Genomic DNA, 25,974 nt, shown 5'->3' with positions numbered 1-25,974 from the left:
CTGGGGCAGTACAGGCCTGCCAAGCCATGGGTTGCCCAGCTGGGGTGGCCAATGAGAAGCATACAGCATTTAAAAAGCATTAGTGGACAATGGATATTATATCTGTATGTAAAAGGTAATTTAAAAAGTGCCTGGAGGGGTTGCAGGTTGCCCATCTAACTGGTGAAGTATCTGAAGAGCAGAGCTGCATGGGGGAGCATCTTGCCCTACTTGGGGCTTTTCTGAGCAGGAGTAAAGTTGATGGATACAATTTAGTTTCTGGGTGACTGTAGGCAGTTTTGCACAAGTAATCACGAAGGGAGTAACCATGGGTGGAAAGGAAAATGTGGCTAGCGTGGCAGAGAAGAGCTCTGATGAGTGTCACAGATGATCTGGGTTTCCTTTCGCCTCTTTTCCCCTGAAGAAAGTCCGGGGAACTGTGAAGCCCTGTGCTTTGCAGAGCTGCTGCAGCCGCATGGGGGGATACTCTGACTGCAGCCACTGGGTACCAAAGCACCCAGCGGGGAGGAGATGCTCCTGCACTGACTCAGGTGGTGCCACAAGGGACGAGTGTTGTGATGACGGCTGCCATTGTCTCATCCTTGCTAGTGTCACAGCCCAGGGATGGCTAGCTGATTTTTATTAACTGCTGGTTATTCATCCACTTGGTTTTCCTCTGTGGGGGAAGAACCAGTTATAGTGCAGGGATGCTCCTTGGTGTATCTGGTGGTTTCAACTCGCCTTGAATTTTGTGACTAATTGCTGCAGCAATCAGGTTTGGTCTCTGAAGGCAGCACCGCAGTCATGCGAGGCGCTTGGGAGGGGACTACAGTAATTCTTCTATTTAGCTTCCCTGAAAACTTCTTTTCATCTGGCCAGTTTGGCCAGTTTGGTTGTGGGTTCGTTGGGTTTTTGATATTTTGAGGTGCGTCTGTGGGTTTTTTGTTACTAAAGAAAAGATGAAACAATAGCTCCTTGCCTCTTTAATGTAACATAATTAGAAAGAGGAGCAAGCTATTGAATGGTTCTGGCCAGAGCTATGAAAAAGAAAAAATGTAGCTGCTGTTATATGAAGAATCTTTCTTCTGCTGCTTTTATGATGATGACTGACCATTTGTATTTCAGGATCTGTTCCTGTAAGAATGTGGAAGCAAATGAGCTGGCTCAGCAGAAACTGAAACCCAAACTAATCTCATGCTGGAGTAAATGCTCAATAGTCTCATTGTCCGTGGGCACTTCAGCAGCAAACCCAGAAAAAGAAAATCAGCATTAAAAACCGTAATAGATGGCAGAGAAAGCATCAAAGCCCTTTTGTTGTTTTCCCCAGCACCCCGCAGGCTCCACACATGTGCCTGGCAAGCACAAAGCTCGGCAGCTCGCTGCAAGCTTTGCCCTGCTGCTCCGGGTGCTGGGCACGGGGTCCTACAGCCGGTGGTGCTGCAGCTTGGCTTCACCATCACTGGTGGGGCAGCTGGTTCCTGCCAAAGCTCTTTATGAGCTTTCCAAGGCTGGCTGCCGTGCATCCCACAGAGTCCTCCCGTCCTTTCACCCTGCGCTTCCCCACTTGCATAACTGACTTAGGTGTTACCCTCTCTGCACTCCTTGCTGTGTCTTCAGCACTTGTGCATCACTTGGCCTCTTTGTTTTGATAAATAACTTTCCAGCCAAGTTGGTCATTAGGTGAGTCTGGCAGTGTTTCAAAGCAGAGACACTAAGTTTACATTCTTGCCTATTTAATTTTGCAGATCAGTTTCATACCTAAACTCAGTGGGATTATTTACCGAAAGTATATGGAGAATAATATTTCTCATTTAAAAAAAATACCAGTTGCTTGTGAACTCTTGATGCTTCCTCTGGTCAGAAACTGAAAGCGGAATGGATTTTTTTTTTTTAATTACTCTATCAGACTGAGAGAAATGTAGAGATTAGCAGAGCGTAAACAGAAGGAAGTAAAGTAGTTCTCAAGTGTTTTAATGATCTGAGTAGCCAGTCTGTTTAGCATGAGTTGTCATTGAGCCTTCAGTTTGGCACTTTGGGTTTTAGTTTGTTAAATTAAATAAAGCATGGAAATGGAGTTTCTAGAAATTGTGGTCTAGCTTAGCTGTGCATACATTCTTCAGTACCACATGCAGGATTGCTCGGCCTGTGCTGGTGTTCCTTGCCTGGGCTTTTTTTTTTTTTTTGCAATGTGTTGTCATGTATTTTAACTTATTAATGACACAGACAGGGAGATTGAGTGCGCTCTCAACAAGTTTGCAGATGACACCAAGCTGAGTGGTGCAGTCGATATGTTTGAGGGTCACAATGTCATCTGGGGGGACCTCAAGAGGCTTGAGAAGTGGGCCCATGTGAACCTCATGAAATTCAATAGGGCCAAGTGCAAGGTCCTGCACATGGGTCAGGCAACCCCCAGTATCAATACAAACTGGGGGATGAATGGATTGAGAAGGGCTTGGGGTTACTGGTGGACAAAATATTGGACATGAGCCAGCACCATGCACTCACAGCCCAGAAAGGCATCTGTATCCTGGGCTGCGTCAAAAGAAGCATGGCCAGCCAGTCAAGGGAGGTGATTCTGCCCCTCTGCTTTGCTCTGGTGAATCCCCACCTGGAGTCCTGCATCCAGCTCTGGAGCCCTCAGCACTGGAAGGACATGGACCTGTTGGAGCGGGTCCAGAGGAGGGCCACAAAAATGATCCGAGGGCTGGAGCAGCTCTGCTGGGAGAACAGGCTGAGAGAGTTGGGGTTGTTCCTCCTGGAGAAGAGATGGATCTGGGAGAACTTATTACAGCCTTCCAGTACTTAAAGGGGGCTTATTAAAAAGATGGAGAAAGACTTTTTACCAGGGCTTGTTGTGACAGGACAAGGGCAACGGTTTTAGAGTGAAAGAAGGTAGGTTTAGGTTGGACATAAGGAAGAAATTCTTTACGATGAGGGTGGTGAAACACTGGAACAGGTAGCCCAGAGAGGCTGTGGATGCCCCATCCCTGGAAGTGTTCAAGGTCAGGTTGGACAGGGCTCTGAGCAACCTGATGTAGTTGATGATGTCCCTGCTCACTGCAGTGGGATTGGACTGGATGACCTTTAAAGATCCCTTCCAACCTAAACCATTCTGTGATTCTGCGATTACTCCTGTGAGATCTGGTGCCAAAATCTGCATTTGTTTACTGGCAAAGGCTGCGATGTTTCTTAGCTGATATTTATACTGTACTTGAACAACTGTTGGCACTGATGCTCGATGAAGGTAAGCAAAATTGTTGTGTCTGAGTGGAAAAAATGTTCTTCAAGTTTAAGACATGAGTCATCTTATATTTTCAGTTGGTAAATTTAATGATATTTAATGGGCTGGGAGGCAATGATAGGAAGGAGGTCAGTAACCTTTTAAAGGAAAGGAAGCAGGTTTTGGTTTTTTTTAGGTTTGCCCAGTGTTGCCATTTATCAGGCAGCTCCTCTTTACCCTCAGCCCCTGTCCTTGGACCTGCCCAGGACTGTTTTGAAAGGACACTCCACTTTGTCAATGGAGGCTGATGTTTGCTGTGCCAAGTTGGGTTTCCCCAGCCGGCTGCTTGGCAAAGCAGGGAAGCTCCGTCGGGTGCCTTTTGTACTTAAATTATCTGATTTTTGGCACAGTGACAGTCTCTTTTTAGCCCCGTGCATGGTGCCTGGCACAGTGGAGGCTAGATCTCAGCTGCCACTTTTCTGCATTGCAGTGGGATACCTCCAGCATCCGACTTTTTAGCTGGGGCAGCCACTGGCAGATGTGATCCCCATCACAGAGCCAGAGTAGTGGACTTCTACTGGTTACCTTTTAACATGTATCAGCCTTAGATGTGCCTTTAGCAAAGAAACAGTAGCTCCTACCACTCTTACAGAGGCATGAAACCAGGCTATTTGTTTTAAATGTAGCACTGGCTGGAATGTGTTTGTGCTGTGGTTTTCTCCAGGTAAGTTACAGGCTTAGAAACGCTGGCTGCAACAGCAACTTCAGGAAATTCTGTGTGTTTTGGTGGGGTTATTTGTGGGTAAATAGTGGTGCTCTGTTGTTGACAAGATCTGTAAGCTGTGCCTGCGGTGCTCCTGGCAGCCCCTGCAGCTTTGCGGTGCAGCCTTGAGAAACATGCTGCCGCAGCTCCCCTCCCTGCCAGGAAGAGAAGTTTTGGTCAATAAACAGTTGCTTTTTATAGGAAAAGTAGATCTGGGGGATTTATGTATGCACCAATTTTGTTAACTGGTGTGCCAAGACATGTAGAGGTTTGACGCTTTTTCACAATTCATGAGTCAGAAGCAATGGGCCATCGGAGCAAGCACCCAGCTGAGCACGCTTGTGCGTGGCCAAACCTACCCGTGTGCCTCAATGTATTTCCAAATGCCATTATGGCATGGACCAAAGTTTTGGTAAATTTTTAAAGTTGCGGTATTTTTGCATGGTTTCTCCCCATCCATTTGATTGCATGGGTACCCAATCTGGGGGTGTCTTTCTGGTTTTGCAGAGGGTCCTGCCATGTTGCTCTGGTGCTTGGAGCTAGGGGAGGAGTTGTGCCAGACTGCCGCAGTCCTGCTCAGGAGGTAAAGCAACAAAGGGCATGCTTGTCTTGATGTCAAAATAAAATAAATGCTTTTCTCAGTGGCAAATCTCTCATTGACTGCAAGCACCGTTTGTCTGTAAGTGTGCAAGAACACGTGTTTGCCAAAGGGTTTCCCCTGCCCATACAGCAGATCCTGAGGCTGCTCGTGCTCCAAGGGGGCTGCAGCCTGCTTGTAGCATTCAGGGTTATTTCAGTTACCTTTTTCACTGCTCTAGTAAAGGGAGATTTTATTTTTTTATTTTCAGAGCAAACTGCCTAATGGCTATTCTGTTTGTTACAGTCATTCCTCTGAAGTGCCAGATCTGAATCTCCCCCTTTAGGAGGAAAAAAAATGCTTATTATAGATAAAATACAAATATATGTGTGTGAGAAACTGCACTTGCTGAACATTTTTTCTAGTACACGGATCTTATTGAATAGCAAATAGGGAGTGATTGTGGTCTCCCCTAGTTTAGGCTGTGGTTAGATTTGTTTGGTTGGTTGGTTTTGTACAAGCCTGCTGTTTTGTTTAGAAAACAAATTGGCTGTTATTCCCTGCTCTCCCACGGGGAGGGAGGTAGAAGTGGTCCTCCTTGGTTGCCCAACATTTATAGCTGGGAAGAAACTGGCAAAATCCTTATATGATGTGCACTGATAAGTTTTGCATGTGGAGATGTTCCAGAAATGTGTTGGATCATTTAGTTCTTAATGCTGTTTTTCCACTGAGCTTCACATCTTTTCCATTAGACCTTATCAGCAGATGGGTTTTGAAGCTCCACATTTGGAAGTGTGTAGATCAGATATCTGATGCCATGACACTGGCGTTTGTCGTTAATGTGAAAGAAGATCAGGACATGGTTCTGAGAGAGCTGGTTAAACCTGGGGATGGAAGTCACAGAAAAGGCAAGAAATGCAGGGGAAGTCCACCTCTGAAGGGGGAGAAGCTGCTTGTGTGGAAATGCAGAAAAGATCCCGGGCAGAGCTGAACACAGATTGACCCAAGGCACTAAGGTGAAAAGACAAATCCCCTTCTTGGACATGTTCCCAGTGCAGATAAGGAAACTTGGAGTCACTTTGCAGGCACAGGCAAGACCTCGTCCAAGATGGTGCGGTGTGGTCCCAGTGACCAGGAGTCAGGAGGCTGTCGCTGCACTAAGTGCAGAGGAGGATTTCTAAACACAGGGAAAGGAAAATGTGTGTCTGAGAGGGGGCAAGGAGACCCTGCTCAGTTAAGCCAGGAAAGTCAAGGCTGATGTGAGAGTGATTGTCCTCTATACGTGTGTATGTAGGGGGGAAGTTCTAGAGAAGATTATATTGGGATCAGATCAAATGCTGTAACCAGCACTGAACACATTTGGGCTGGAAGTTAGAAGACGATTTTGAGCTGTTAGAGGACTGTGACTGGGCTGATGGGAGCAAAGCCTGGCTGGCTTTTGGGATGAAGCTCAAGAAGAAAGTCAATGAGTGATGCTACACCTGCTGTACCAGGGGCCGAACCTGGTGAGCTGGATGATCCCTTCCCCTGTTGAATCCCCACTGTTAGCTCAGTGGAGTGAGTGGAATTGCCAGCACCATGAGGTTGGTGGTGTCAGTTATACGACGAGGGGTAAAGCTTACCTGGGTTTATGCACAAGTGATTGTTGTCTCAGCAAAAAGCAGGAAAAACGTGCAGTGCAGGGGGACAGCCAGGGCTTTCCAGTGCCACGTGTTCCCTGGTGTGACAGATGAGCTCTTGTTGGGCATAACCATCCCTAATGCATATCTAACCATCCAAACACGTATCTGTGTGATGCTTTAAGGGCCTCAATGTGACCATACTTCCAAGAAGAGCAGCTCATCTTTAGGATTATTGAAAATAGTGAGTATTGACTGTGTTGAAGTGCAAGTATGTTGAGGTACGTCCACACTGGCATAGCTCTGTACAGAAGCCATTAGGACAAAGCTGAGTAATGGAAGCTTATAGGACACTGATGTGGTTTGGAAGCAACAAGAAAAAGATAAATGACCTGTAATAGCTGAACTGAATTTGCAGGAAGGGTGGCACTCAGCGTCTTCGCCTCAGTGCATGCCTGTGGTGGATATGCTGCCTCTCCAGGGCTGGCAGTCAGGCAGCTCTGCCTCTCTCACCCCTGGCTGTGAATTCAGTGTCACCACGGGCTGTTTCTTACTGCACTCTGTCTAATTTCAACCCAGCAATTCCGCCTTCTCAGCTGAGTGCTCCCTGTATTGCCATAATATGAATTAGTAGAGATAACCCAGGAGTTTTATAACAACAGTATGTTTACTGAGTGCATTTTGTTGTCCAGTGAACCCAGAACCTGGCAGATAATTGCTATGAGAAATAGTTTTGACTCTTTCACTCCCTTGTAAAACTGGGGAGGAGTTGATAACTTTATCTCTCCCAGTTTTGGACCAAGCACAGTTTTGATGGCTATCTCAGCAGGTCAAAAACACAGATGTCTGTTCCAAACCGGTGCGCAATTGTTTTGTGCAAAGCCATTCATGAACTAATTTTTTCCTCCAGGAAGGGAAGTTTGTTTATTCAACCCCATTTCAAAGCCATTTCTTACCAGAGGCCAGAGCAGAAATGTGCGCACAAGTCGGTTCTTTCTGGCCTGCCTATATCTTCAATTTTGTTTTGAGAATATAATTTGCAGTATATTTTTTCTGCATTGCTTCTTAATCTGTCTAGCCTGATTATTTTCCAAACCTGTGGTTTCCTTCCTTGTCTCCCTTATTTTCTGTTACTAAATCTTCCAGGTATTTTCCATTGAAAATATGAGATGTATATTTAAGCAACTTTGGCACAGCACAAGTCTTCTATTGGGTTAATAGGCAATGGGTGCGCCAGCACATTAAGCATGGGTTGAAAAATGAGAGGCTTCCTCCTGCGGGCTGATGCTCAGGGTGGAGAACAGGGCAGGTGAGAGGTGTGACAACTGAATATGTATGTTAAAACGGACAGATAACTGATGCAATACTGTACAGAGGAAAGATCTGGGTGATCTGCAAATATGTATTACTGTATTTAGGGTCTGATTCTGTTACATCCAAGCAATGTAAATATTCTATTGGTATTCATTAGGAGTGTGATTTATTTTTTTTTTGTCAGTGCCAGTTGTTTGCTTATCAGTACTGTTGCCCAACCTACTGGTTGTCCTAGCTCCAGTGTTCATGGTCTACACGTGGGACCATGTGAGAGGCAGGAGGGAGGCAAGATGGGAAGGTCCAATGTGGCTGCAGAGGTGGGGTGGGAGAGGAGGTGGGAGGCATGGATGAAGCAGGTTGAGTGTCTCTGTCCATCAGAATAAAGGGGGTGCTGCAGCCCTATGGGCTATACCGGAAGGGTCTAAAAGGTCAGTGGGGCTGAGAAATAGCATGATGTGGAGATGGCATTGCAAAGTCTCTAAATATAGCTTCTTGATTTTCCTTTTTCAGCAAAGGATGTTCTTGGGGGGGCAAGTCTGGCTCTGCACCTTTGGTGGGGGAGCTGAGAGCCCTGTCCCAGGCTTTCCACAGGCTTTTTTATCTGGATGGTGCTGGTCACAATGGGACTGTGGGCAGCCCAGGCCTCCCCTTCCCACCAAGGTGGTGGGAACCACAGTGGGGTGGCCACATCCCGTGAGAGACCCCCAGCAGCCTTCAGCCAGGTCCCAGCCAGACAGGACTTTCTTGGAGCGGCAACCTGTTTGGTCTTTAGCAGGGCTTGGGAGGAGGGTTATTTAAAGCCCTCGTCCTTTCTGTGGAGTATAGGAAGTAGGAAGCACTTCCTCCCCGTAGATCTCTATCCAAAGCTTTTGTCTGCTTCCTTACAGTTCCACCCTGCTTGGAGTTACTCCAAAACCCAGCATGCTGAGGCCATGTGCCGTTGTTCAGCGGAGTCATCCTCATCTGCAGCTCCTATCCTTTTCCAAAAGACAAGCTTTTGGCACCAGAATGCTGAAGAGTGCTGTCCTGGGCTGGGCTATGGTATATATAAATGCCCATCTGGCCACCCTGCCCCACCACCACTCCTTCAATTGGAAATGTTGGTGCTGCAGAGAGGAGATATGGGGGGCAACCTTCTTTTGGGAGCCCAATCGATGCTTGCTGCTGCATTTGAGTTGTGAAACTTAACGGAGGTCTCAAGATAAGTCTGACAAGTCATGATCTCTGTGATAAAGAGTCAAGAAGCTAAAAAAAATGTTAAACACAAGAATATGAGGCCTAAAATGCTTTTAAGATACTGCCTGCTCTTTTCAGAGCATGAGAGGGGAAATGTGGGACTGTTTCTATTGTGCTCAGTGTATATCAGGGAAGTCCAGCAGGAGGATCGTGCCTGTGTTTGCAGAGGGGAGAGAGAAGAGGCAGATCATCAGCTGGAGGATCTACCTGGTGCCTCCATGGTCTGGACTGCCTTCAGCCGAGCAGATAAAGCTTCACCTTCATCTGGCAGGAACCTCTTCCCCAGTGCCAATGTGACTCCAAACATCTACATCAGTTTTGGAGCTGACTCCCCTGACCCTGAAGATGGTATGTTCACTGGTCTTCCCTTTGATCATACGTACTGCCAACAAAAAGCTGTTAGCAGGCTTCAAGGGGAAGGGAGGTGGCCTCGCTCTTGTGTGCTGAAAGATGATGTCTGCACACCCTGGGAGAAGGCATCACTTCAGAAACTTTCAATTAGTGCACCATCCTCCACCAGTGTAGTCCTCCTTTAAACCACTGCTGCATCCTTTAAACACTTTTTTTCCTGTTCCTCTCAAGAGAAAAAAATTACTGTGTTGACATTATGCAAATGTTGCACTTACCGAAAGGTCTTGTTGACATGATTTCTCACACAGGATACCTTCTCCGTGTGCAGAAAAGTTGCTGAAAATTTCCAGGAAAACAGATATGTCATCCTTTTGGAAGGCATATTAAAAAAACCGTGACAGCCTGGTGGCTAGCGTGGATCTTGGTTTGTGAAAGATGCAGAAGCTGGTGAAAGTGTTGGGTTTAGTAGGATTTTCTGTAGCCCTGTTAGGAAGTGGGGCTGACTAGTAGTTGATATCAGGTATAGCTTAGGGTCTCTTCAGAGACCAGAGTAATAAATGAGAAGATTAAAAAGTGGCTGAGATCAGTATCCAAGTATGGCCAGACCCAGAAGAACTTATATGTCTATGGCCTGATACATTAAAACTTTACTGATGATGTGCTTTTTATTTTTTTTTCTTTTTGCCTTTGCTAAAACAAAGTTCATGAAGATAGTGCCACCTGAAAGAGGGACCTTAAGGTGGTAACAGGAGTAGGTTTTCTCCCTCATCCCTTTCTTCCCCATGAATGCCCCCCGTCAACCTCACTGTTGAGAGAAGACACTCATTTCCTGTTTTTCCAGTTGAGACCTTCACTGGTGGAGCACCGAGGTGGTGGAACAGGATGTGCCTCGTGTGTGGTCACAGGTGGGAGGTCAGCTTTTCTCATCCCACGCCTGTTGGGATAATGCCTGCTTCAAACCCATCTCATCTCCTTCCTGTTACCGTGCCCAGTTAGAAACAAAAAAACACCCATTTGGGCACTACTAGCATCACTTAGATAATAAATATAAAAATCAGCTTGATTTGATTTTGCATTTGCTGTCTTGCCCAGCCTGCTGAGAGAGACTCAGCTCCAGGCAGCCTTCGCCCGCAGCGCTCAGAAAAGCACATTTGGTGTGGATATTGCTAGGGATGGAGCCCCGTGGTGGAGGTTAATGAAAAAAGAGATGTCTTGAATGTGGATTGCATGGTTTGCTTCTGAGATGATTTGCATTCGAGTGTTGAACGCAGTGTAGAAATGCTAGAGGAGAGAAAGGACTTTCAAAGGGATGTTCTTGGTGACCCTAAAAATATCATCATGTGTTTGGGTCAGGGGGTCTTCAGCTGTTTCCTCTGATATGAAGCACTCCCTTTATTTTAGACAGTCATATTGCTCTTCTACATAATTGATAGTAAGTGAACGCACTTAAGAGCAAATCATACTGCCAAATGTTCAGGATTAATGCAAGTTGCAACTACTTAGTGCATGGGCTGGGACTGGAGGTGTCCTGCTGTGATGCTACATCAGCCCCTGCTTGCCATGGACTCAGGTGCTGGGGAAGTCCAGCAAGTGCAGTGACTTGCCTGACAACTCGGCAAAGGGGTGTTGTCCATTTTTGTACTGCTTTTGCAGGAATTAGTCTCAAAAGAATCTGATGGTTCCTGTTTTCTGGATCACTTCTCCCATATTAATTGATGGGAACTTAAGTAAGAGGTGAGAGGGGGTATTACTCATATCACTGAGCATCATGCATGGCCAGAGAGATGGTATGTCATATTACCGCTGATCAAGATGTCCTCGTCTCTGCAATGGTTATGGAAAATGGCACTTTGTGGTCAGGATCCACCTAACAGGGGTGTCAACGCCCCGCTCATTCCTGTGACCACTGGGTCTGGAGTTCACACCACCAAGGTGCTGCCTTGTGTAAATGCCCATGTGTGCCCTTGCACACGTTGCCCGTGGGGAGCCACCAGCCTGGGCACGCCTTAGCGTGGGCAGACCTTGCCATCCCGGGAGCACGGCAAGAGTTTGCTCCAGATGGGTGTCCGCATCCCAGCACAGATTTTGCTATAATTCAATATGAGGTGTTTGGCATTGTGTTCTCAAGGTACAAAGGCGTGTGGTTGTCCTGATACTAACCTGAGCACAAACCTCGCATCATGTTCCTCATGTGATGCTCTTGTCTGAGATGTGTGCCGGTACGTGGCTTTCCAGCACGTGATAGTAGTCTCTGCACTTTTGGCTCCTTGATTTTAAAAATAAATTTTCAGAAATCCCTTTGAAGCTGGTACAGTCACCTGCACCAAGACTTGAGTAATATCCTCAGCTAGCGTAGAGCTTGGGCTGATTCTTAGAGCAGAAGACTGGGTCTCCTGCTGCCTGAATTGCTGCATCCAGTGGAACTAGGTTCCTTCCTTACTGGTGGGATGCTGTTCTCGCATAGTTATTTTACTGAGGTTTTTATTTTACAGGTGTTTTACACCTCTGCAAGAAAAGAAAGTTAAACTCTATGTTTGCTTTTAGATTTTTTTAACATCACTTTTTTTCATCCAAGAAACAGAAAAATAAAGGTGTGACACAATTAGATTACTGTCAGTAGTAGTTGCCACTGAAGGAGAAAGAGAAGCGTTTTGAGAATTTTGGTTTAGTGGAGTTTATTTTTACAAGGAAGTTAACCAGTGGCTTTGGTGCTATTTAAAAGTGATGGTCTGTTAAAGAAAAAACAAACTCATTTAGAAAGTTAGATTAAGAAAATAAAGGGATGCATTTATACCAGATTTGAGGTTTTTGGAACAAAAAATAGGGTAGTAGTAGAAATAGCTGTGATTTGGTGGATGAAAATGCTAGTGACAGTCTTCTCTTTTGGTAGAGTTTTTCATCCCAGTGTTTCAGTATTTTTAATTAAGCATCTAAATAAATGTTGGTTGAATTTTTGTTAAAGGTAGCTACTTGCCATATCTCAAAAATAACATTTTTCAGCATTTTTTTTCTATGCATACCTCTGCTAAATAATGCTTTTTTAAAAAAAAAACAAAGTTTCTTTCCACTCTTTGAAAACAAAACGAGTTATCTTCTCTTCCCTGTTTCAGATTAGCTACCCTGAAATCCCCTTGATTCCTCCAAGCCTCATATTTCAGCCTGGTACCTGCAGCTGGGGAAGGATGTCAGATTTCCACCCCGCTTCGTTTAGGTGTCATTAACAGTGAGGATGGTCAGTGATGGCTGATAATCATCTGTCACTGTCTCTTCAGCAAGTGTCATTGTCCCCAGACTCTCCATCTTCTGCACATGGATGGCTCTGATGCCACAGGTGGGCAGCAGCTGGCTCTTGATATTGCCATATTTTGACTAATTCTTCTGAAATTTAAGCCAACTTCCTTCCTCCTAGGGCTGTAAGTATTCTGTAGCAAGGACAACTATGTAAAAAGTAGGAATACAACCCACATTTGTCCCTCAAATCAGTGCGTACGCATCCCTTAAGGCAAGCAAGCAAGACTTAAGAAGTCAGTGTACCATTGAAAGTCCTTTTAATGTTTTAGGGACTTTATAAAGGTGGCTTTGCACACCAGAAAAGCAAAAGGACTGATATGCCTCCCCTGGTGTAGCAGTGTGCTCAAGATGCGATGCAGCAGTGTCTCACCTCACTGGACATCACCTGTGATGCGTTGCTGCCCCTTCCACTGACCCCCTGCACAGAAATGCTGCGCTAAGGAAGCTTTCTGAGGATGGCCAGCAGGGAAAGGGTGGGAAGCTGCATGTGATTTACCTTCGTCACTTAAATAAATGCATCATATAAAACTTCTAACATCCAATGACAAGACAGCCCAACTGTGCTAATTATGTGGTTTTAATTATATTAAAAATATAATGCCCTGTGCTGATATTTATTGCCTTTTTTCCCCTCTTTGTAAACTCTGAGACTGCAAAATTCTCTCTGGTTTCCTGGTTCGCACTGGGCACCTTCCCTGTCCTGCAGGCCCACACTCACAGAGCTTTATTTAAGATTATATATCACAATAGTATCTTCAATGATCATGACGTGGATTTTTCCTCATGCAACACAGCATTCCCCGAAAAAGACCTTGTATGCTAAGATATTGTGCTAACATGTTTTCCTTGCTTTCTAATATTGTGTAAACAAACTGTAATTTTTTTTTAAGCCTTGCCAACTTTGCACAGTGTCTGAAGACAAAACAGGGCTGGCTTCTTCTCCACTGGTTTTGTTTTTTTTTAAAAAAAAAAAAAGAAGGAAAAGGCAAAGGGAGGAGACAAGGAAAATCCACTCATGATTTTCTTTTCCTGTCTGCAGTCACAAGCCGCATTGCTGCCCAATCTGCTTTCAACCAAATTAAAGCAATTTCCTGATTTACTCGAAATATTTCTGTGCTTTTCTTATCGTATTGGGTCTATTTGCCCTTTACAGGAATAAGCTGTCCTCCCTGAGCTGGAGAATATTACAGAGAGCTCCTCGAGGAACTGCCACTTTTCTGGTCCCACACAGGTCTCATTTTTTTCCTCATTGGCAGTAATTCATGAACATTTGGGGGTGTTTTGTGGTTCTTTTGTTTCTTTGCAGTGAATTTGTAACCATGCCCTCGATGGCAAGCTCTCGTCTCCTGGTGATGGCGGTCAGCGTTGGCGGGCGCAGTGGGTACTGGCGTGTCCTGGCTCACGCAGTGACTGCTGGGAAGATACTGCCGCTATCATCTGCAAATGCCTCTGCACTGCATACCGATGATTCAAACATAAAATGGTTTTCGGGTTAATGCATTGATGCTCGATGTCAGAGACTAATTGATTTTCCCCTGTAAATCAGGAATATAATCCTGAGTAAGGTGACTTCAATAGATAGGAGCAATCCAGAGACCTGTAAGTGAATTTCTTAGGTTTCAGCCCTTACAGCTGACTCCATGAAATTAATGTGCCAGCCTGGAAATATTCCTCTCACATAACTATTTGCAGGATTTGTAATTTTATCTTTGTAATTTTAATCTTTGTAGTTTTATCTTTCTTTGGTGAGCTGGGGGTAGGTGGTTATCTGTAATGGGGTTTCATCCTAGACATGGAATTGGGTTTTGAGGACCACACCATTCCTGGGTATGTGTTTATGGACAAACTTACAAAGTAAGGTGGCTCAAGGTCTGTTACCAATTCACTGCGCCTTTTGGGAGGACGTTCAATGTACGAACCTGATTTCTGGAACTGTGAATGTGGGTGATACAGGGGGTGCTCCTTTTTCTTCACCTACTTTTTTTAGTAAGCTTCTGAAAAGGATTTAACTTGAAAATAAGTTGCAAGCAAGCAATGTTACTTATTTAAATATAAGCATGATTAGTCACTGAAATTGAAAAATTTAGAAAGCCATTTATTTATTTAGTACGGTCTATTCCTCGCTTGTCAGGTTTCATTTCTCTTTCTGTTTCCCCGAAGGCAGCAGAGGAAGGAGCTTCAGCTCCTCTTGATGCCAGCCTTTTGCATCTCAAACCCCGCAGCATTTCTGCAGGGTTTGAATTTTTCATGGCATTATTGACTGAGGTTTCTCTTTTGTTTTGCTGCTTCTATTATTAACTTTTCAAGGGGTGAAGATATTCCTTGCTGCGCTTCAAACTTTATCAAAAGGTGTTACTTTTGGCCCCAAGTATACAGCTTGGGAAGATGAAGCAGGTGCTGCGGTAGCTGGTATGTGAGCATTCAGTGCTTGTCAGGCCACAGCTGGAGTACTGCGTACAGTTGTGGTCCCCTCCACACAAAAAGGATGTGGACAGGCTGGAAGGGGTCCAGAGAAGGGCCACCAAGATGATCAGAGGACGGGGAAGCTGCCATATGAGGATAGGCTGGGAGAGCTGGGTTTGTTCAGCCTTGAGAAAAGGAGGCTCAGAGGGGATCTCATCCCCATGCACCAGTACTTAAGGGGCAGCTACAAAGAAGACGGAGACTCCCTTTTTGCAAGGAGTCACATGGAGAGGACAAGGGGGAATGGACACAAGTTGCTCTTGGGGAGATTCTGATTGGACACCAGAGGGAAATTTTTCACAGTGAGGACAGTCACCATTGGAATAATCTCCCCAGGGAAGTGGTTGACTCGGCCACGTTGGACACTTTCAAGAGTCGGCTGGACAGGGTGCTGGGCCACCTTGTCTAGACTGTGCTCTTCCTGGAAAGGTTGGGCTAGATGATCCCTGAGGTCCCTTCCAACCCATGATTCTGGGATTAGCGCTGCTTTTGCTGCAGGGCAGGAAAGGAGTTCATATGAGTTTACCAGGCAGGACCAGATATCTATAGCAACGTATTTGTATATCCTGTGCCTTCCCTATTGCAATGCTCGTTGCTTAGGATACTGGAATTAAAACATGTAATAAAATCTGCTCTTTACTCCAGAGTTCATTATCTGTCCCAGACACATTTTCCCTCCCAGTTCAGATCCAGCCTGTGGACCGGCCCTGGGCAAAGCATGGTCCAGAGGATGCCGTTATAATCCTGTTTTGCAGCATGTTTGCTACATGATATTTTCTTACCACTGGGCATTTATTGCTAGCTGAGGTGCCTGAGAACTCACCTCCCTCTTGCAGCTTGCCAGGTCTTAGAGTCTTCTGTGTTGACTAAGTTGGTGAGCACTGGTGCTACCAGAGCCCCAAACACTTTTTTTTCTCTGAGGGTGTGTTCCTGAAGTGTGGTGGCACAGATTTTTATTTCGACTATGTGTGATTTTTTTTGTGTGTTGTTTTTTTTTTTTTTTAATACAAGGATCAAACTGTAAAAAATACAGCCTCCAAACAAGGCACCACAGTTGCTGAATTGCCCCGGGAGAGCAGGACCTCCTCATGGCTCTTGTCTTCACCTGGCTGTAGGAAAAAGGATATTGAGGCTATTTCACAGAATGGTTGAGGTTGGCAGGGACCTTTTGAAATAATTCACTTGCCCTGCTCAAGCAGGGTCAGCTAGAGCAGATTGCCCAGGACCATTTTCACTTGGGTTTTCAGTATCTCCAAGGATGGAGACTTCACAGTTTTTCTGGGAAACCTGTACCAGTGTTTGACCACCATCACTGTAAAACCGTGTTTCCAAGCAAAGCCTTTGTTAACATGATGCTTCACAAGGTCCCTGTGCCCTAAATCCTTTTTTTTCTCTTCTTCTGTGCCCCAAGGCAGAAGGCATCAGTGATGGATCTGATGCTTTAGGTGTTTTAATAAAAAAAAAACCTACCTCCCCTATGGGAACGATTCTTGCATTTCAGGCCAGCTTAGAGCAGTATTTGTTGCCTGGCTTATGTTGTTCATTTGCTTTGGGCTCCTGCAGTCCCAGAGGCACTGTGCTGCAGCTTCAGGACCATAACAGTCTTCCGACACACTTGTTCTGTTTTATGAGTGATCACCGCAAGAGAAATGGTGCTAGATTTTCCCCTGCGAAGCAGATAGCTCAGATAATGTAGAGTATTTATTCTATTTCTCTGTGCACTGTCTCTCTCTGCTGGAGAGCACCTCTGTCCTACAGGCAGGCATTTAATCAATTTTCCTCTTTTTGTTAGCACTAAATCAGTATCCAAGGGGGTTTGCGCAAGAAATTGCATCTCTCAGGAGTCACTCCTCCTTTTGCAGCCATAACTGATGCACTGAATGGATCCCAACAGGAGTTCAGTTTAAGGGGGTTTTGCCTTCAGAAGGTTTGCAGTGAAAAAGCCGGGTTGGTCTCTGGCTTTCTGGGTTATTTGCTCAGAGAATGCTTCTACCCACAGTAACTGGTGGTTGTTGGAGAGTTCATGTAAAAGTGGGATGCACTGAGCTTTGTTGCAAGTATTTCAAATACTTCAGTGTGTGGATGCTGACAACCAGCCCATCTATTGGTAAAAACACAGAATTGCTATTTCAGCTGTTTCAGAGTTAGCTGCAGTTACTCACTGTAGTGCTGCATAACTGGTGGGTGTCTTGGTCTCAATAAAAGATCTTTTTTCTCATTCCTAGGCTTTTGCTGTGACATTATTGCTTATTTTTGTTGAGCCTAGAAGGACAGAGGACATACTCAGGCAGGTGTTCTCTGGCATCTCGGTTTCTAGCCTGGCTGGATGTAGCTTATCGCAGGCAGCAGCACCGCGTAATTCTAACAAAAAATTTGGTGTGAAACTGGAACAAAAATGGATCTGCATTTCCCCTGTTTGAGCCTTAATATGGCTGAGCATTGCTTTCATGAGCAATGATACACTTGTGAAGTCTACTGGTCTGCAGTTCTACTTCCAAGCTTTTCCTTATCTGATGACCTCAAGGGCATCCCTGTGATTATTTTTATTACTGCTGAGATAGTGTCAGATGCTCTGAGGGCTTTTGCTCACCAAGCTAAGCAGGGACGGACCTTGCTGCAATGTGTGTGGCATCGCTTCCCTGGATTGCACCCTGGTCTGGTGGGAAGTGAGGGACAGGCAGGCTGTGTTGGAGCTAGGTCTCTGCTGACTGCCTGGGGCAACACCTCGTGCAAGGGTGTCTCTCCTCCTTTGCCTTCTACACCCACTGCAACAAGTGATTTGCCTGGTACAGGCTCATTTTAAAAAAAAGAAAAATACAACCCTAATCACAGGACTGACCCACTCCCTGTGATTTCCATTAGCAGCCATTCTTTGAGTGGTCTTGTGGCTAAATCAGCCACTGAGCCTCTGGAAAGTGATTTGATGAAAGCATTTTATAGCAATCGAATGAAATGTCAGTTGGATGCCAGCAGCAGGGGGTTGCTGTCATGATTAATGAGATATTTAGGCATTTCCTTTTGGAGGGGCTACCTGCAACACAGTTCACATTGAAGCTGGGTTTTTTTAGATGGGCTTTAATAAATTAATGTTAATGTTGGCTATTTAATTATTTATTACAAATTGTTTACTACAGCTGCAGGGTTACATTTGGGTTGAACACATTATGAAGCCTTTCAAAAAGCTCATATGCAAAAAAGGATTGTGTTCAGAGCATTGCATATTACTTTTCTGATACAAAAAGATGTAAAAAAGGAGGAAGGGTTGAAATAACCTGTAATTTGTTGAATGCAAAGACTACTTTAATATAAGCTTTCAAAGCTGATATTAATGAAGCATCCATCCAAATAACAGGATATATCTTACTGCTAGTAGAAGTAGTGAAATCTAATAAAGGAAGTTAAGATCTTACCTTTCTGTTGTCTAGGGGCCTCTATTTTTAAGGGAACAGGAATGATAAAGGTATTATAGGGAGAAATGGCATTAAACCTTTTCAAATTTCTTTTAACTGCTGGTTGGGAGTTCTACCGTGTGTTTCACAACCCTGCATGAGATTAAAGCTGAGTTTATTTCTGCTTAAAGTACAGCTCCTGCATTAAGCAGGCTCTGCTGCTCTTCCTGCCCCTCTCCCAGGGAAGTCTGAGGCAGCTGTCAGCAAGGCAGGGACTACTTTTGGACCAGGTATCATGAAGCCAAAGGGATTGACTGAAGTATGGGACCCAAAGGCACCTCCTCACTCAAGGACAGAAACGTGGTGTTACCATTTCTGCTCTTAAAAAAAGGACCACGGTCAATCTGTTATTTGCTCCAAGCCACTGTTTTCTGCAAATTGACTGCAGTAGAGTAGAATATTGTGTTTTCTGCCTTTGGCACTACAAGGATGAATATCTGAAGCAGGGGAGATTCAAAGATGGAAAGGCAGCGGGAGCAGCTGGGAGTTAGTGGTTTAACTGGAGGGCAGCCCAGTGCTCTCCTAGGGATGATGCTGGCAGGGACCGGGAGCTGTAGCATCCCTGTGTGTTGGGAGCAAGCAGAGGTGTGTCAGGGGCCCGGCGAAAACTCTGCAATATAATGGACAAAAGTAAAGCTTTGGAGCTGAAATATTGGCAGCTTTTCTAGAAAACAGAAGTGCTAATGATAACACAGTTTTCCGTTAAGCCTGATGCACTGAACTAATGAGCAGCTGGCTGGTTTTTGTCTCCGAGCATTAAGCCACAGAGCAGGATGTGGATTTTTTACATTGCTGAGGCAACGCAGAGACTAAGTAGAATACAAATAAAATGAGCTTAAATTCAGCTGTTGAAAATCTCTCTGCTGTAGAGTAACTTACTTTTTGCTGACCGTTGACTTTTTGTTGTTGTTGTTCTTGTGCATGCCTGGGATTTTTACTCTCTGGGAAGTGCTTAGCCCCTTTTGTATTTTTCCCCGTCTCTGCATGCTTTGTTGCTGAGCCCTTGCAGTTTCCGAGTAGCCGTGCGGTGTTGGCCTGTTACTAACCTGCCTTATGCACTGCCTGTGAGCGAGCCTCACAGGGGTGTGGCAGGCTGTGTAGAGAAATGTCATTTGTGCCGGACCAGTCACAGGGGTTTGGGTGTGACTTCGTGCAAAGCTTGTGAATAAACCTCTTGCGTCTGGGGAAGGAGATGTAGCCCAACCTCTTGCTTGGCCGCTCGGTTTGGTACTGCTGGGAAGCCATGAAGGCTGAAAGGGATAAAAGCCAAAAGTGCATCATGGTATCTTTTTTTTTTTCCCCTGTTGTTTTCTAAGTACAGATTGACTGTCTTGCATTTTGTTGAAGGAGCTTTCCTGTTGCTGGACAGTCTTACCTGTGTAGTCACCTGCTCATCACGGACACTGTCAGAGGGGAAAACCCAACGCCCTCCTGAAATCCTGATAAAATCCTGAGGTTGAAATGCCCTTTTGCCCACATTGGGGAATACTGAACTTACTGAATAAGCTTGTATAAAAGCATAAACCCCAGTAAACCTGGAAGGAGTTACTTTGCCAAACATTTTGCTTTAGAAAGCCCTTTTCTCCGCTTGTCTGGGGAGGCAGAGGATTGTGATCTGCTGGAAAGGATGAAGTCCCTTGTGCTGGTGCTTCTGTCACGGGAGGAGGGACGAGGTGCTCCATAAGCCAAGGGGTTTTAAAGAGCATCTGGATGATGCGAACGTGGCTGGCGTGGAGCCACCTGCCCTTCCAGCCCCTCGCTTCATCCCTGCTTACTTTCACTTTTGCATAGATGGATTTTACTTTCTGTCACCATTGTTGTCCCTTCCCGCTCGGTCATCACAGCAGATCAGCCTGCTGGGGTGGGTCAAGAGTTGGGATCCAGACCTGGGCATCACAAGCCATATGACAGAGGAGTGGGATTGTAGCAGAGAAATAAAATAATGAGGATTATTATTCCCCAAATAATGAGTAATATAAGGATTTATATTTCCCAAATAGTCCCTCCCAAACTGCCTTCCCTTGTCCTTCCATGGCATGCTAGTAACTGAGAGAGCCTAGAGGAGAGGAAAAGAGACCAGATGAAAAGAGATATTTTCCTAGTGATTTATGGCATCCTTTTTCTCCTCCTTCCCCCTTGCCCTGGGCAGGGTCTGCGTTTCCCACAGGGCTCTGCCTGCCCCTGGCCTCTCTCCATGGAGAGGGGGGCTGGAGCTCAGGCAGATGCTGTCTTGCTTTGCAGCTGCTGAATCCGGATCCAGAAGAGGATGGGGAAGCAGAACAGCAAGCTGCGCCCCGAGGTGCTCCAGGACCTGCGTGAGAACACTGAGTTCACAGACCATGAGCTGCAAGAGTGGTACAAGGGCTTCCTAAAAGATTGCCCAACAGGCCATTTGACTGTGGAAGAGTTCAAAAAAATATACGCAAATTTTTTTCCCTATGGTGACGCATCAAAGTTTGCGGAGCACGTCTTTCGCACCTTTGACACCAATGGCGACGGGACGATTGACTTTAGGGAATTCATCATCGCCCTGAGCGTCACCTCTCGGGGCAAGCTGGAACAGAAGCTGAAGTGGGCGTTTAGTATGTACGACCTGGACGGCAACGGGTACATCAGCCGTGGGGAAATGCTAGAAATAGTGCAGGTGAGGCATTGTCTCTATTTTATATTTTATTCATGTTGCTGTAACTTCTTTGATCTGAGACAGCTGGAGCTGGAGATGAGGGTTGTGCTGAGCTGGGTCCCTCCTGCTGCGGGCAGGCTCCTGAGCCCGTGGTCCCCAAAAGAATACTGAGGACCATGGTGGGACCTACAAGGTACAGATGAGGAAACAGCCTGAGAGACCAACACGGTGCTGTGCAACTGGCCCACAACCAAAATCTTGCAGCTCTCCCTGGGGATTTCTTAGTGGGGTGTTGATGGGATCGAAAAACCTTAAATGCAAATTTTACTGACCTGATTAATCTCGAAATGAATACTTTCGAACTTCAAATCTGAGTTGACATGAGCTCCAAATGAAAGGCCGTAGCATGTCTTTGCCTCCTGAAGGCTGGGGGCGCAAAGCCCGCGGGCTGTACCAGGAGGGTGTGTGGGGCAGAGCCCTCTGTGGCCCTGCCCCACATGCTGACGAGGGCTTGGCCTCGGCAGTGGGCTGCTTGCCATTTGCTCCGCAGCTGAGATGTGTCTCCAGTGCACTGCAAGGGGCACTGGGAAGCACGTCATGCATCCAGCCAGTGCCCCAGCGGTGGCTGGGCAGGCATAATTTAGGAGGAGGGCTAGGACTGCAGATGTCCTAAAGAGATCTTTATTGATCTTTATTCATATTCCTATAAGACTGAAAATGTGTTTCCTTACCCATCCATAGAAAAAAACAAGGCCTATTCCTATATATTCATATTCATCTGTAATCCATACAACACCCCACATGCATGCGTGTTAACTGAGTGTATGAGAGCCATCTGAAGAGGCGGTGGCTTAGCCCAGTTGCAGAAAAGAGATTTACACACCATTGCCTCCTGTATTTTAGCTCAGTCCTGCCATACATTAATCTAGTTCCTGGCTTTCAGTTAAACTTGACCCAGCAGTGCGGGAGCTTCTTTTGAAGTGCGAATGAATACAGGAAAGAAAAATAAAAAAAGCAGCTGTCAGAAATTCTTATTTGTTTTGGTGTATAAAGTCCCGCAGCTGCCTACCAGGGTCAGCTGCCTTTTTTTTTTATTGCGACAGGGTTAAATTCTTTTTCTCAGTCTTGATGCTTTATTGTTTTGTTTGTGTTTTCCCTATGTATTTTCTTTTTTTTTTTTTTTAAATACTCAGGCAATCTACAAAATGGTTTCATCAGTAATGAAAATGCCAGAAGATGAATCTACTCCCGAGAAGCGAACAGACAAGATCTTCAGACAGATGGACACAAACAACGATGGTAGGATCTCCACCAGCACTTCTCCTTAGGCTCTAGAAATACAGGTTTTCTAGCCCAGCGTTGGTTAAAGCAGGTGATGGTACTTAGGGGGACAGGGGCTAGAGGGCAGAGATGTCCCCACCTATATTTCTGGTCTCTGCCTGCCCTCGGGGCAGATATCTCCAGTCCATAACAAAGAGGGCGAATAAGTGGTCAGTGGGTGAGAGGCTGCTTCTGCTGGGGTGACGAAAGGATGGGAGGGGAGCAGTCCTGACCCAACATTTCGTAGGTAAATCCCCTTCTGCAAAGGCTCCTCTGAAAATCCCCTGAGCAATGTCTTTGGGTTATTTTCTCTGGGTGTAGCACGAACTAGGAACAAGGTTTTACTCCTGTTGGCCCTGACAGAGTTGCAGTCCTGGGCTTGTCATCAGTAACGTGGGTCGGGATGTGGTTGGGTACCTGAAAGCAAAAATTCCCCTGGGTCCATAATGCGTATTTTCTGTGCATGTTTATGGTATGTGTACGTATACTTATGGTCACACGTGGTCCTGCAGATTACTTTGTTGCAGTGTGCATATCAGGGGGATGTAACAGCTCCTGAGCCAATTATGGAGCCACTTGAGAAGTATCTGACAGCGTACCCGTCACGACCCCTCCACCTGAACTAGCTCATTTCCATGGGCTCAAAGAACACAGGAAGAATTGAGCAATTTCCTCTGCCCATCAGCCTGCCAACGTGTTTCCTCTTGTCCCAGTTGAGGTGGAGCTTTCCCTGGGAATTACCCCAGCAGCAGCCAAGGTAGCAGCTGCCCATGTCGAAATCAGCTGTATCCCGCTGACGTGCTCACTGGGAGCAAAGATTTGGTTCTAGCACTGAGATATAGAGACCTGGAAAAATATGATATTGTATATAGGAAGGTTTTTATTTAAGAGAATTTTATGGCTGTGTTTTGGCATCTACTGCTGCAGCCTCCAGTGCAAATTCCTGGCCTTGCTGAAGTTCTCGAGTACTTTACCGTTGACTTCATCTCCCGACTTCGAGTGTAGAGGGCCCTAAAATAACATGATTAAAGTATTTTTGTTCTGTGGAAAGTAGCAACACATGCAGATGTGCGACAGAGTGTGGTCACAAAACCTGCTATATACATCCTCCATCTGTTGCTCTTTGTTGCTGAAATAAAGTCATCCTATTCCCAGTAAAATACCAGCCCTGCAAGCTGTGCAGTGCCAAGCAATGAAGTCAGAGCATGGGGAAACACATGTGTTCTTGGTGGCTGGAAATGTTTTTTCTTCCCCATCTGACTGTTGGACATTGCATATAGATTTCGATTTGTGCTTTGCCTTTAAGTATTGCAAGGAGAGGAGAAAATTCATAAATGATCAGATAGTTAAGAGTACTCTTTTTCCAGCTGATAAAAACTTAAGAAGACACTTGGTTTGGGAACATTAGCTTAAAAGCCAGAAATTAGGACAGAAGGTGCCATGGGTTTTTGAGCTTCTGTAATTTCTGGAAGGTTTGCTCATTCCTCCCCAGCCAACCTGATTCGGGTGCTGGCCACTGAGCTCAGTCCTCTCCCCACCCTTACGGCAGGCTGGGAGCATCCTGGGGCTGCTGAAAGCTGGCACGATGAGCTTGTGCCTCCCTCCCTTCAGGGGCACTTGGCCAAAAGTGGCAGCAGGCAGCTGCCAAGTGCAAGGTGTTCATGCATGGGTCCTGCCTGTCTCGAGCAGAGCAGTTTGGGCTGGGTGAGGATGGCCCTGGGGTGTTGTATGAGGCTGGGGGTAGGTTGTGCTGGGAGCACAAGACAGATGGGAGATCACTAGACACGGCGTCGGGGATGCAGCAAATGCTTGTCTCCGCCAGTTTTAGGGAAACCTGTTTCGTCATGAACACTGTTACAGCTTATTTCTGCCATGGTTCAGAGTGCCAAAGCAGGAGAGTATTGGTGATAGCAGGCAAGGCAGAAGCTGCTCACAGGATCCTGATGGCATTTGTGCAGGGGACTGATTCTGAACTCAGGAAAAACCTGCCAGGAGGCTGGGTCACCCCAGGATGAGGTCTGGGAGGACCAGATGGAATCTTTCCTCCTTGCCGTGCCGAGCCATGCCATGCCATGCCATGCCATGCCACGAGACTGTTGCAGCCAGGGGATGATGAGGTGGTTACTCCTCATGATTGCTCCTCCAGGGATCACCTTTTCAGACCCACAGGCTGTTATGGGGTCTGTCCAAGTCAGGGCCCCTGGCCTAAACCGAAGAGGTATAAATCAGAAATGCTCACACGTGGCAATAGGCAGCTCTCCCAAGGCTGGCTTTTCTCGCTGGCCTGTGAAACGGGCCCCGTTCCTGTACACCCTGCAGGGCACAGCAAGTGGCTTGTAGGTGCAGGAAAAGCCATCACTGCTCATCCCTACACGTCTCAATAAACTGGGAGGGTGAAAAGTGGAGCCTTTCGGGATACTTTTGGGATATTTAGGTTTAAAATATCGTAGTAATATGGGTGTTATTTGCAAAGTGTACATGTGTTCAGGTACTATACCTTGTGCTCGTGTGTCACATTATTTTTATAATCTGGTTCTGGGCAAAAAGCTGCCAAATGATATTAGAACAGTTGGTTTTATATTCGGTACTGTCTTTTTAAATAAAAAAATAACAATTATTATGCTAGATTGTTTTGCAGAAGAAAATGCATCTGGGCTTAAGAGCTTGAGTAGGATTTGGCTGCTGTGCGTGCACTAAATTCCCCTCAATGCCTTTGTGGTAGATTAAATATACATATGTTGCTTCAGTGAGGAAGGTTTTTTCTAAGCTACAGCAAAGGTGGCAGCCGCAGCCAGCTTTTTTTTTCTTTTTTTTCGTTATTTCTATTTTGCTTTTCCTCCCTTTCAGGTAAACTCTCGCTGGAGGAGTTCATCAAAGGTGCCAAGAGCGATCCCTCCATTGTGCGGTTGTTACAGTGCGACCCCAGTAGCGCGAGTCAATTCTGATTAAAGCGGACAGTGTGCACAGAGAATCTCGGCTTGTGTCCTTCAAGCTTTGCTCCCAAACGGATGCCTTCTCAACCATCCCTCCACACTTTGCGGATAAGATCCCATTGCCAGATTGTGTGCGTGCGCGTGTGCCCGAGCGAACCAGCCCTCGCTCCCCTCACTAACACCAGTGCAGCTCTCCTTCGGCAGCTCCGTTTCTGCTTCCCCGTAATGTTACGATTCACTCTACATATTTTAAACGTTAATCGAAAGATATGTTTACATGCAGCTACAAAAGAGTTCAAATTGCTGGTGAGACACCACTTCACTTAGTCTGTAAGAAAGGTGATGTTCTAGTAGTTCCCGGGAAGATGCTAGGTAGGACTTTTGCCCGACATAGCAGATGGTAGATAATTTATTTTGCTTCAGAAATTACTATGTAAAAAAAAAAAAAAAAAAAAAGTGGACTGAATGGAGTAGAAAGTTCAAAAAAAGTAAAAAAGAAAAAAAAAGCGGCTTTCCTGGGCATGGTTCCAATTTTCTTTTTGAGGAAAATTGCTTGCACTTATCTAATGGTCTTTACTTTCTTTTAATATATATATAAATTATATATATATGGTGAAGTAAAATTTTAACTATTTAGGTCATCTATTTAAGGCATAAGATAGAACTCGAGCTTTGTTTCTTCTAGTTGTCTGTGATTTATTCAAATCTTGGAGATTGTTTTTTTGTGATATTTATGCATTAGCGAATTGCTGTTCCAGAAGAAATGCATGACTAGCAGTTTGTGGATATTTCACTCTGTTTAATTCCTGAATGCAAATATTTGTTCATTTTTACTG

The 25,974-nt window shown here is 45.6% G+C and overlaps 1 protein-coding gene across 5 annotated transcripts in view; it reads left to right on the top strand.

The window, feature by feature from the left end:
- Window positions 1-25,701, top strand: part of HPCAL1 (hippocalcin like 1) — a 69,031-nt gene extending 43,330 nt beyond the window's left edge. For 4 of the 5 annotated variants that reach the window (XM_075086828.1, XM_075086832.1, XM_075086829.1 and 1 more), the window contains 3 exons: window positions 20,504-20,906; window positions 22,079-22,184; window positions 25,053-25,701. In XM_075086828.1, the coding sequence (XP_074942929.1) occupies window positions 20,529-20,906; window positions 22,079-22,184; window positions 25,053-25,150 (582 nt within the window). In that variant the 5' untranslated portion in view covers window positions 20,504-20,528 and the 3' untranslated portion in view covers window positions 25,151-25,701. Of the gene's footprint in view, window positions 1-8,874; window positions 9,057-20,503; window positions 20,907-22,078; window positions 22,185-25,052 lie in introns of those variants that run through there. The other variant, XM_075086831.1, reaches the window with a different exon arrangement.
- Window positions 25,702-25,974: the final 273 nt, after the last annotated feature.

Source organism: Phalacrocorax aristotelis, chromosome 3, assembly GCF_949628215.1.
Source record: "Phalacrocorax aristotelis chromosome 3, bGulAri2.1, whole genome shotgun sequence".
Lineage (NCBI taxonomy): Eukaryota > Metazoa > Chordata > Aves > Suliformes > Phalacrocoracidae > Phalacrocorax > Phalacrocorax aristotelis.
Note: the sequence above shows the minus strand (reverse complement) of the source record. Positions and strands in the feature narration are given on the sequence as shown.